Genomic DNA, 13,416 nt, shown 5'->3' with positions numbered 1-13,416 from the left:
AAAGGAGAGTAAAGAGGGAACTGGAAGGAAAGGCGGAAGGGGCACCCTTGGGATGTAAAGTAAATAAACTGAAGAAAAAAAAAAAAGAAACATCATAGCCCTTTACTGTATTGAAGAAATAAAATATGCTAATATACCTCATTTAACATAAAAATGCACTTTCATTTTAAGGTTCAATGAATACCTCAATAGGTCAAATGAGGTAGTTTTATATTGACTTTATACTTTATTAAACTTAAGTTTGGTTAAAAAATATCAATTTACAAACATTTCCATGATGCACTCAATCATATACATTTTTTGTGAAAGTTAAACAAGCCAGTAAAACTAAAAATAAAATAAATACAGATTCCCCACGTCTTCAAACAAAGACACAGCCTCCTCCCTGCCCACTCCAAACTTCACTTGCGGCCTATGATGTTCTCACCCTCTTTCAATACTCACTGCTTGGTTTTCCATGCGTGCAAAGATAACATTTAGCATCTGAGTAAGAGTAGCTTTGGCTGTTGTCTGATTGATGAGATTTTTGCTGGCTAGATAGATATTGTAGCATGTTCTCACAGCTTGCAGTACAGTTCCTTCATGAATTTCTATGTGTTGTGACGTTACTGCAGTAAGTAAAGCCTTTAAGAGGAAAGAAACACAAAGGAATCTTCTGCATCCTGAATTCAAGCATAAAAATACGTATTTTCATTTTAAAATTAAAACTTTCAAAAACAATGACCACTTTAGGTAGCAATGTATACAGATTTCTACCTACTAGGAAGATGTTGCCAACTATTAAAATACCTGAGGCTTTCACTACTGTGAAAGTAGTTTTCCCATAGGCCTCTGAACTGCAGAATGGAGAAGACAACATCCTTTAGCTGAGTGTCATTAGCAATGACACTTACTAAAATGTAGAGCATTTACACTTCCTCACAACTAAGCACAGATGTGTCTCATACAGTGTCCTATCAGTATATACACACACTACCACTACCATGGCTGCAACACTAGAACACAGTGTTCTTTCTCTAAAAGAACTCAATCATCCAGGTTCATTATAGCACAAACTTGGGTTTCTCTATGCAGGTTCAATAGGTGGATACCTATTACCAAAAGCCGGTAGACAAAGAGTCCACTCGGTGATACATGGTGAAATCATGTAGTCATGGTGATACAAGACTACATGGGCTCTAAAAATACAGAAAACATTAGTGAGGTCACAACTTTACAAATCATCTTAAAACTTAAAAGATGGAGTATGTATAAGAAGCAGGGTAGGTACAGAAAACTCCTGATGACTCAAAGGATTTAATCCTAACTGGGACAGCCCAAAGAAGAGATAGAGAATGTAGTTTTCTTCTAATGAACTACCTGCATAAAACGACAAATCTCGTGTGGGCTCTCACATTATCCCAACAGTCTCTGCCAGACCCAGAGTGCACAAAAGATAACCTCTCCTAATACTTCCAAGGCAAGAAGATCCTGGTATTAAAAGTGTAATAGTAAACAACACGGGTGTGTTTATATAATTACCTTTATTATCTGCAACTGAACTCCTTCATCTGTTTGAGGACCTTGGAAGCAGCCACATATTGTTTCAATAATTCTATCAATTAATTTTTTGCCTGGTGTCGTACTATCTGGAGCATTGCCAGTCAAGTGCCCGTAAGCAATAAGTTTCTGAAATAGATATAATAAAGCACTAAGTCATGCTAACTAATAAATACACTAGCTGACTATGAATTGAAATACACCTGAATGAATCTACATTAATTTTAAACAGCAAGGTATAATCAAAACCAAAGACTATACCTTTTTTCCTGTAGTGTAACAAAATTGGAAAACCATTTGTAGTTTCAATAATCACAAAAACAGAGCAATAACAAAACTATTAAGCTTAAGCAATACTTCCAGAAAACCAGGCCTTAAGAACATGTCTGTGCTATGCCAGAACTACTTGCTACTTTCTATCTAAACAAAGTTTTACTGATAGTGTTTTTGGAGGACTATCTTAACACTTTCAAATGACATCATATCTCTTTCCAACTTATATCATCATTTTTCACAAAATCCAGTTTCCAAATACTGGCTGAAAAAAAAAAAATCTCAGAATTATCCATTTTGTACTACCGTTTTGGTTGGGAAAGAAAAGCATTAGATATTAATAATGCTAGTTTTCCAGAAAAAAACAGAAGAATTTATCTTTAACCCAGCTTAAGAACAAATCATCTTTTCTTGGCTACTAGAACATGTGGTACACAGTGCTAATTCCTGAAAACAAACATAAACGCCCAAAAGCTCGCAGCTTGTCTCAGAATATCTAAGATACTGTGTGTTTGTGTACATGACTATTTCTGACACTAATGAAGGCCACAGGTTGAGCAAAATAGTAAGAAAGCAAACAGTGTCAGTATCAAAATGCTGCATTCTATAAAGTAATAGCGATTTAGTGAAATCATTTCCAAACGATGATTTAAGCACATGCCCGTGGGGCTATCTAGGAGGCTGGGACAGAATGAAACTTGAAACTAGGAGTTCAAGACCACACAGGGAATATCTTAAGTGCTCATCTCAAAAAACAAAACATACAACAGTATTATATCACTGATGGAAAGAGAGCAAATCAACATTTATTTTTAACAACCTTAGATTTTGTTTTGCTAATGGTTTTTTTTTTAATAACTGGAAACACCTTTTTGCAGCTAGTGTTTACCTAAAATATAAATGACTATTTTGTTTCTTACCTCAAGAAGAGTATTCAAAGCTTTCATGGACATGTCTAAATCACCAACTGTGAGTGGTATAAAAATACACTGAAAACAGACAACTTTCGATATCATTTTTTACACACCTGCAAACAATCCAGAGATGTACTAACTATGCGGGGACATTTCGACTGGCATGCCAACTCAAAGGGCAAGAAGTACTTGTCCGCTTCAATAAAATTTGTCTTAGATTTCACTGGTGGAAGGGTGCTTGATCCAGCTTTTGCTTCTCCATGAGGAGGACTAAATGAAAAAGAGTTTAAATAGAATACATTTATTTAATGATGACAAATTCATGGAGAAAAAAAAACAGTCATAAAAGAAACCTTATCAACCACTTTTCTATATTCCTTTATTTCACAAGGAGAACAAAGCCAAGAAAGGTCAGTCAGTGATCTGCCTCAGAATAAACAGCAGTGACCACAGCTGCCAGACACAAAATGGGATTTTCTTTTCTTTAGAAAAGAACAGATCTACTATATAAATATAGTATATAGATCTACTATATAAATATTTCATTAAGCAGCCATGGGTTTTCTACATGCCTTTACTTCTGAATTATTTCCATTCTGTTCTAAAGAAGTTAAAACAGTCAAAGAAATTTAGTAATTTTTCTAAATATACATTAAACTCTTCAAAAAAGAAAGTTAAAATATAGCTCATGCTGTTTCAGAAATATCTAATTTATATAAAGTTGTTTCTTAAGAACTATTTTTATTTTATTTACAAAGATAAAGAAAATCTGTAAGGCTAAAAATATGACTGTATTACTATTTGGCCAAGACCGACAAGTATGCAAATTACTTTTATAAAAGAAAAGAAATACAAACCTTTGTTTCTCAGTTTCAACTTTTATTTCCTCTGGTGAAGGGGGAAAAAGAGAAGCATATGTTAACATAGGAGGACTGAAAGCAGTTTACTAGTTAATTTGATTACACTCTTCATAAGCTCACCTGGGACATTAAAAACAAAACAGCAAAGATGCAAATTCAAAAGAAAATCAGGTTCTCAAATTTTATTTCACCTAAGTATAAAAATAACAGACCACAAAGAATGTGCATCAACAACCACGAATTTGAATTACCAAAGCATTCCTCTTCCCCCCTAGTAACTACATTAATTGGGAACAAAATATTGTAGCCACAATATATAAGGTACATGTGCTCTCTTGCTCTTTTGCGCATGTGTCTGTGTGCATGTGTATGTGTGTATGTGTCTGTGTGTGTGTGTGTGTCTGTGTGTGTGCGCACGTGCGCGCGCGCGTGTGCATGTCATAGATCACTCTGTGCATCTTAGGAAGATTACCTGAACAAAATTATAACTTTTTAAAAAATACTTATATGTGTTGACAGTAACTAATCTTTCTAGTTAGGACTATAGTTTAAAAAAAAAAAACTACAAAACAAGCATGCCTAATTATTAAAATTAATCTTTCTATTTAGCATGCAAAGTAATATTATGGCATTTTCATGCTACTTTCTTTTCCTCCCTTATCACCCTTCCCTTGTGCCATTTTTCTGTACCTGCTTTCACTATTTCACCTTCTTGCTGGTTCTCTTCCTCCCACAGAAAAGCTTCTCTTCTGTTTTCAAGCTACATATATTCCATTATTTCTCCCCTCTACTTTAAGATCCTTTCTTTCCTTCTCATCGTGTGCCTTCTAGTTTCATGACACATCCTGTCCCATGCTCCGGTAAGTAACTCCAAGGAGGCTAACTGCTTCAGCAAACTGGACTTGAGTAGAATCATTTTTTTCGATTGTCATCGGGGTAAATAGATGTTCAACCTCTCCTCAGAAAAAGTTAATGCAACACCTTTAAATTTAATACTATTTACTGACTACCTTTTATCGCTAAGCACTTTATTAAGTACAAAGTAACTTGCTGAAATTACTTTGCTATAGTACTGATTCATACAATACACACAATTCACTCATATTCTGTTATGTGCCAGGCATTTGATATTCAGGATTTCAGTCTAGTTCTCTGAGGATCAAAGCTTTTCCATTTTACCAATGGTAGGAATAAAGAAGGGGCGGCATAAAACTATTACCAGCAACTCTAAAGACACAACTTAATAAAGTTTCACAATGCTTAAGAGAAAGAGAACAGGCATAGAAAGATGAATACCAGGTGATCATTTGCACGTGGAGTCTAAAAACGTCATACTCATAGGAATGGGTAGAACAGTGGTACCAAAATGTGAGAGAGGCAGGATTTGATTTTTACAAAGGTTCAACATTTCACTTAGAGAAGAGGACTATAACTTAGTCGTGACTAAGTATCCTCTCACATTCCTGGCTCCTGGCTCTGTCAGTCACACAGTACGCAGACATTCAATAATATTACCATGCACAGAGAACCACAAGACAGAAACAAAATTAAAATTGTTCTGTTCTGTGTTTCTCGCCCTTTTCTACTTTGGCTCCTTTTTAAAAAATTAATTATTTATGTATTTATTTTACACACATCGGTATTTTGCCTGCATGTATGTCTGCATGAGGATGTCAGATCCTGGAGTCACAGACTGCTGTGAGCTGCCCTGTGGGTGACGGGAATTGAACTGGGGTCTCTGGAAGAGTAGTCAGTGCCTTTAACTGAGTCAACTCTCCTTTGGCTCTACATCTAACTTCAGGACAGAGGCTGATGCTGAGTGGTTCTAAGGCCATTTTTAATTTACTGAGATCTTAACTGCTTAGAAACACAAGTTTGTGATCAATTTAATTGGCTAGAAAAAAAGCTATGAAAACTAAGTAATTTGAAGGTGGAAAAAAAAATCCCACCTTGTTGCTTATCAGCATCAATCTCAAATCCAGAGATGCTGCTAATTTGCCCTCTTCAAACAAAATAAAACACAAATGATTTTAATCAACAGTTCTCAAAATTATTTTGCAGGAAATCATAGGAAGAAAAGTGTCACTTTGGATTCCAGAACATACCTTCTATGTTAAAAAAAAAAAATTAAAAAAAATTTCCTTTTATCAAAGGAAATTTTGTATTTTGAAATTGATTTTCAATTTTGTAATTGAAATTCATGTTGTATTTTTTTATAAGCTATAATACTAGCTATTAGCTACAAAACTGACTTCATAACTAATAAGGCTTTGTAACTATAAACACAAAATGTACTACTATATACAAAACTACGTATTTTAAACCTGAGGAAACAAGAATAATATATACAAGGAAATACATGCCAAAGTACATCATAATTAAATTTTAGAGAAGCAAAGAGGGAAAAAAATAGGGGAAACAGGTACAGAAAAATGGCACCCTGTGTACCAATGAATTATTTGAATGGCAGCAATTGTCATGAGACACCATAAAGGCTAACATTTAGGTCAGTAGCATATTTCCATATCTACATATTGTTTGCAGTAGAAAAATAAATCCTATATTTAAGAGCCTATGGGCTGGAGAGATGGCTCAGCAGTTAAAAGCACTGGCTGCTCTTCCAGAGGTCCTGAGAAAAGTTCCCAGAAACCACATGAGAGCTTACCAATGTCTGCAACTCCAGCTCCAGGAGATCCAATACCCTTTCACAGACATACATGCTGGCAAAACACCAATACACATAAAGATAAAAATAAATAAACCATTTTAAAAAGTTAATAAAAAAATTAACTTTGTAAGATGATAACTGAAGAAAAATCACTGCCAGGGTTACTTTAAAAGGAATTCAATTGCTCTTCAAACAACAGACACGGTTAAAAAAAAAAAACATTGAAACATCAAAAGAATTGAAGAGATAGAAATACACAAGGGAAAAAGGAAAGTAAAATAACTATAAGGCTGTCTGAAGAAGCCATAAAGAATATTATTAACTACCTACCTAAAACATATGCCTATACTATACATAGGTCTGTATGTATATGTCCTATGTATATATGCTCTCTCTATATACACACACAATTAAATAAAGAGAACATGAATTTGAAAAAGGGTGGGAGTACCTTTTGTGGTACACAAAAGAGGTGAAGGAGTTAAAGCTACAGATGTAGCTTCACAGATACTGTGGTATGACTGTTATGAGGGTAACCAATTACCTTCTGATTTAATTAGAAGCCTGCTATACAGGCCAAACTCATGCCTGATACTGTAAGTCTAATAAAAAAATCAGACTTGCTGGGTCAGGCTGGATAGGAAGAGAAGCTACTGTTGTCGTTTGGCTAAGAGAACATGTCCTCATAATACTGCTTTCTAACTATTTCTGTTTATGCTCACAGAATACTGTTGCTCTCTACTTTGGCGACAGAACTTCTTTTGGTAGAGGCCAGCAGTTACTGCACACTCGGAACTGGCCAGCGCGCTCAAAGTAAGCCCTAAATGACCCAGACTCAGAAAGCAGGCAGACGAGGGCAAAGACTACAGGGCAAAAGTGTTGGGCAGCACCGTCTCTCCAACTACGGCACAGCTGTTGCTTTCAAGAACTCTGCCTGACAGCTGTGCTTACCTGCACATGACCCACACAAGCATGGTATATCAGCATTCCATCATGGATAAGGGAAAACCTCATCCATCTGGCTTCAGCACTCCTGAGGCGCTCCTGGCGGTTAATGGCTGCTACGGACAGGTGGTAAAAATATTCTTTCTTTGTGGTGTTGCTGTTAGTTATCCACATGCCTGTGAATAATTCCTAACCTATGTACATGCAACTCTAATTAAACTCACCGAGTCTCTATTTCTTTCTCTGTCAAGCACACACGCGCACACACACACAATAGGACTACACAATAAAAGCCAGTCTATGCAGAATCCTTGAGAACTTAAACAACTCTTCAAATTGCCAAATGCATTATCAGAACTTTTTGTGACTATGGAAGAATGTCTGCTCTGCTTTCTTAAGTGGAATACGGAATTAAAACCCCATCCCTGTGATGGATTTACACTGCCACAAACACAGAGAAAAGAAATACTGTGAAGATTCACCGAGAATGTACAGAGCAGTATTGATGTCCTACGGAAATGTCTATTAACTACTGATGTTGTACACATTTACACATGTTTACCTGTTACGTGTGTTTGATCCTTTTTCTCCCATTTTAAAATTCCCTTTTTAGTATTAGGGATTGAAACCAGAGCTTCACACATCCTAGGTATGTGCTCTACCTCTGAAGTAAAGTTCCAGACTTCTTATTCATTTATTTGGTTGGTAACAATTGGTTTGTTTATTGAGGCAGGTCTTCAAGTAGCTCACACTCCCTCAAATTCATTATGTAGTTAAGGACAACCTTGAACACCTGATGCCCCTGCCCACACCTGTTACATCAAGTGCTAAGACTGCAGACATGCATCTGTACACACATGCAAAATGCCTAACCTTTTTCTTTTCCTGACAGTCCCTTTCTTTCTCTTTTTGAAACTTGTCTCTTACCCACATACAATGCAGTGGTTAACATTACAGGTCTGGACTGCCACTCTAGGTCAGAAAGTAAGGACTATACAAACCCTAAGACAACGCAGAGCCACATTCCAACCTGGCTAAATACAAACTCCAAACTCAGTTACTTTGTCTACAAAATGAAACTAGCTGAACTACCTATGCATTCAGGAGAGTTCTGAAGACTAAAGAAGATAAAGCCAGTAAGCATTTAATTGCTGTACAACCAGCATACACTAAACAGTATTAGCCATTAGTTCTATGACTGCCTTAGAAATTAGTGTAATTTTTCTAAAAGAATATATTTCTGGGGCTGGAGAGATGTGCCAATGGTTAGTAACACTTGCTGCTCTTGTGGAGGGTCCCAGCTCCAGCATCTTTATTGTGGCTTACAACCATCTGTAACTGCAGTTCCAGGAGATGTGATGCCCTCTTCTGGTCTCTGAGGGCACAGCACACCATGCTGCACAAATAAAGGCAGGCCCAGTCTTTAGAGCACTTAATTACTCTTGTCCAGTAGAGTCTATGCAAACATTCCAAAATCTGAAAAACTCTTAAGTCTAGAGAACTTTGGACCCCAAGTATTTAAAATAAAAAACCTGTATTTTCCTATTCATTAATATAAAACTGAGGTTTGTATTTTGTTGTTGTTGGTATTTGAGAGATGGGCTATATACCCAGGCTTGCCTGAAACTTGCAATTCTTCTGCTTCACCTTCCTGAAAGATTATAGGTGTGTGCCACTACACTTAGCAGAGATGAAACATCAGTACATACTTCAAGAGCATACTGAGTGAAAAGACACAAAACCTCATCAATGGGCACTATTTGTACAAAATGCTCAGAAAGTACACTTTTAGAAATAAAACATTAGGAATTAGGAGACAGAATTGAGAGAAGCAACAAAGATTAACTGGGAATAGCACTAAGATCTTACAGGGCTGGTAGAAACATTCTGAAACTGGATTATGGTGGTGACTACACAACTCAGTAAACACATTTAGTAGGTAATATTGACAGTATGTAAATTATACTTCAATAAAGTTGTGCCCAGGCATGTGTGTGAAGACTAAAAGTTCTCCATGAATATTGTTTCTTGGTGGCCATTCACTTATTTCTTGCAACAGGGCTCACAATAGGAGCTGGAAATCACAGATTAAACTAAGCTGGCAAGCCCATGAGCCTCATCCTGCTTCCCTAGTGCTGGGATTCCAAGAGTGTACTACCACACTGGGATTTTTACACAAGCTGTTGAGATTAAATACAAGTCTTTATTGCTTGCAAGGCAAGCACATTACCAAGTGAACCATCTTCCCAGCCTCATGTTTTTTAAATTTTTATTTACTAACAGTGACTGGAGTGCAGCTCAGTCTCTTGCCTGGTAGGCATGAGACCCTGTTTTTGATCCCAGCACTGTAAAATCAAAGAAAGGAAAAGGGAGAAGGAAGGAGAAAGACCAAGAGAAGAAAAAAGTTTACTGGGTGTCCCCACATTAAGAACATGCTGGTTGTATTTCTTCAGTTTTACTTTTTAAAATAGCTTTGTAGGAACTGTCTGTCATCATCACAGTCCTCCTCTCTTAGAAAAGGTGAAAAGTGAATTGTCAATTTTACTGAAACTATAAACAGACTCCAACAAATAGCCAATAGATTCCCCTCTGTCTAAAATATGAGACTGAGTTCAACCTCATGCATCAAAATAAAGTGTTTGGCACTTCATACCTTGATTGGTGTTCTGCCTGCATTTATGTCTGTGTGAGGGTATCAGATCCCCTGGACTGGAGTTACAGACATCTGTGAGCTGCCACGTGGTTGCTGGGAACTGAACCAGATCTTCTGGAAGAGCCAGGGCTCTTAATTGCTGATACACCTCTCTAGCCCTGGTACTTAGGTTTTTATTATCTCATTTCTTAGAAAATTCTGGATAGGAACTGGCTGTGAACAGCTGATTAAGTAACATTTGGATTAAAAATTAAAATAAAAATTATAGCTCCACACTTTCCTACAGCATAATAGAAATTATTTCTAAAATGTTTAAAACTTTCTTCTGAAGGAAAAGATAATACAGCCTATATAGACCAAGTTAGTACTATCTATCTATCTATCTATCTATCTATCTATCTATCTATCTATCTATCTACATAGATTAGCCACACAAAACAGAGAGAATACAAACTTAAATAATTGTGCTCCATACTCTTTTCCATTTAATCTACAATAACCTCTCAGATTTTCTACTTAATTTTTACAAAACCTAAACTACTTCCCAGATTCATGAGGCAATCAGAGAAGAGCCCATCATATAACTAATATTTGCTCTATATGAAAAATAAAAATTCAGATTAAGAAATCAACTTAAGCCAGGTGGTGGTGGAGTATACTCAATCCCAGCACTAGGGAGGCAGAGGCAGGCAAATCTCTATGAGTTCAAGACCAACCTGGTCTACAGAGCAAGTTCCAGGACAGCCATGGCTACACAGAGAAAGCCTGTCTTGAAAAACCAGAAAAACAAAACAAACCAAAAACAATTTGGTCTGTAATCTTAGCACTTGGCTGAAGGGTGCATATGGGGGCGAGGTAAGGACTAAGTTCAAGGATAGCCCAGCTATATATCAAGATATCCAGAGTGGTTAAGGCAACATAATGATGTTTGCTATAAAACAAAAACAGCAAAACACACGCACACACGCGCGCACTTTCTCGGCCAAGCCTGCTGACACACCTATGGAATCCTAGCACTTGGGAGGCTTAAGGCAGGAGGATCACAAATTCAAGGACAGTCCAGAAGTAGAGACTGTGTCAATAAACAAACAAAACCCACAAAAGAGCAAGGGTGGGGAACAACTTATCTCCCTGGAGCGTTTTTTTTCTCCCCCCACCCCCACCCCCGTTTCAAAACTCTCCAGAGGCCAGACATGGTAGCACACACTAGGGAGGTGGGATTTGGGAAGATCAGGAGATCAAGGTCATCCGAATTTCCCACTGATAAAACCCAAATCTGCTCTCTTCTCACTTTCCTCTTTCCCCCAACACCACAAGTCTCTTTGCAACCTGAAACATATTAAGCATACATCTTACTTTTTCCTCTATTATTATTTCATTAGGTCTCTACCTGGAAGACTGAACCTCCATCATTAGTCCCTCCAGTGTCCTGAGAATCAGCTCCTGTGTGCCTTTACCCTTCTGAGATGTTTCTTCAGATAACAATATGATGATGCTAATTTGTAGTTCCAATAATCTTCATCCTTTTAAAATGTTAGCTTTCATGAAGGCATACCAAGTTCACATGAGCCCAGTGCAGGTGCACTACCCAAAACAGGAAGAATCTCACAAATAATAGAGTGAACACCTAGTTTCTTTTCACTTTTGAGACCAGGTCTTGCTATACATTTCCCAGTCTCAAACTCCAGGGCTCAAATCATCCCATGCCCTCAACCTTCAAAAAGCCAGGACTATAAGCACAGTCATAAAGAATGTATGCTGTGGGGCTGAGATGGCTTGGCAGTTAACAGCATTAGCAGCTCTTTCAGAGGACCAAGGTGTGGTTCTCATCATCCACACGCACCATGAAACTGGCTATAACTCCAATTGAAGGCAATCTGATGATTTCACCTGACTTCCTTGGGTACCAGTGGGGCACATACAGACATGCAGGCAAAATACTCATACACATAAATAAAAATGAACAAATTTTAAAGAATAAGAAAAATATTTTTGCTTAAAATAGCAATAATTTACTTGTATATTTTTCTTTGTCAGTCATCTTTCCTCAATTACATAAGGAATGTCCTGACAAACACTTCCTCAAACTATTTTTTACTCACAATTTTATCTATAAGATAAGGTTATCAGGAGAGCCAATCTAGTAGTATCTCCCACCAAATGGTAGGGGGAAAAAAGAAAGAAATTAAGTTGATATCAAAGCAGTCTTCAAACCGGTCTTCCCATGAAACTTTTTTTGACACTAGGTCTCATGTAGCCCAGGCTGGCTTTGACCTCCTGCTCCGATCTCCACTTCCTCAGTCCTAAGAGTACAGGTGTTGTAACACCCCACCTGGTTTATTCACAGTGAAGACTGAACTCAGGGAGTCCTGCATGCAGTCTTATCAACTGAGCTTCCACCCCTGTCCTTGTTGTTGGTTTTTGATTTGTTTCTAACTCCATTTGTTTTTAAGACAGCCTTAAACTCCTTGATCATCCACCTCCCAAGTTCTGGGGTTACAAGCATGCACCTCCATCCCGTGCCTTGCTTCCAGATGCATAATTTTAAACATGACTACTGTTTTCTCTCAACAAACACAGGACCACTCAGAAGAACTGTCTCAGCAGTAGTTCTAGTCATTGTGTTATCTACTTTGTCTTTTCTCTTCAACAGTGTTTCAAAGAAATTCCTAAGGAACATGTGTCCTTGAGGCATCAACTACATTAAGAGACTGAAAAAAAAGGCCAAATAAATTTAGAAAAGCTAAATAAAATTCAGCAGGTTTTTTGTTGGTTTGTTTTGTTTTTTTGAGACTGGGTTTTTCTGTGTAGCCTTGGCTGTCCTGGAACTCTCTGTAGACCAGGTTGGCCTTGAACTCCTCAGGATCCACCTGCCTCTGCCTCCTGGCCAACACTGCCCAGCTTTCAGCCAGTTTCTTTAGAAAAATTTTCAGAATTTTAATACTGTTCATGTGTATTTAAATTTCCAAACTAGAAATAAGATTATATGTTGACTGTATGTATGCATGTATGTTATATGTAACCTGAACTTTGTCAACTCAAATTTTTGGGTCAGTTTCTCTAAAGCTTGGGCTTCACATCTTATTCAAGGCCATTCTGAATTGCAGGTCCTTAAAGCCAACCTGAAATGTGGACGTAAAGACCAGTATAAATTAGGTAACCCTTTATTCTTCGTCTCTAACCAACTCATAAATTCCTGTGGCTCAGGTACTGAACACTATCTTTTATTTTAGATAGCAAGGAAGATTTACTAGCTGATTAAAATTGCATCTTAAATGTGCTCGGGGGCAGAAGACAGCTCACTGAGTAAAGTACTTACTACACAAGCACAAAACCCAGATTTTGGATTCCTGGCACCCATATAAAGCCAGGTATGCACAATGACATGAATGTTATCCCAGGACTGGGCGGTGGGTAGACAGGGAAACTGAAGGGGCTCACTCTGCCCTAGCAGGCTTACAGAGATGGTAATTTCTACGTTGAATGGGAGGCCCTGTCTGAAAATACAAGGTAGAGGATGACAAAGGACAGTCAACACTGCCTAAGCATCCACATATGCAAGCA

General features: G+C 37.5%; 1 protein-coding gene across 3 annotated transcripts in view; it reads right to left on the bottom strand.

Annotated features, from left to right (window-relative positions):
* Positions 1–13,416, bottom strand: part of Arfgef1 (ADP ribosylation factor guanine nucleotide exchange factor 1) — a 95,986-nt gene that overhangs the window by 77,739 nt on the left and 4,831 nt on the right. For all 3 annotated transcript variants that reach the window (XM_055603177.1, XM_055603175.1, XM_055603176.1), the window contains exons 2-5: positions 3,584–3,614; positions 2,840–2,996; positions 1,522–1,668; positions 445–624 (exon numbers count right to left, since the gene is read on the bottom strand). In XM_055603177.1, the coding sequence (XP_055459152.1) occupies positions 445–624; positions 1,522–1,668; positions 2,840–2,996; positions 3,584–3,614 (515 nt within the window). The remainder of the gene's footprint in view (positions 1–444; positions 625–1,521; positions 1,669–2,839; positions 2,997–3,583; positions 3,615–13,416) is intronic.

This window comes from Psammomys obesus, unplaced genomic scaffold (assembly GCF_907164565.1).
Source record: "Psammomys obesus unplaced genomic scaffold, mPsaObe1.curated_primary_1811, whole genome shotgun sequence".
NCBI classification, from domain to species: Eukaryota; Metazoa; Chordata; class Mammalia; order Rodentia; family Muridae; genus Psammomys; species Psammomys obesus.
Note: the sequence above shows the minus strand (reverse complement) of the source record. Positions and strands in the feature narration are given on the sequence as shown.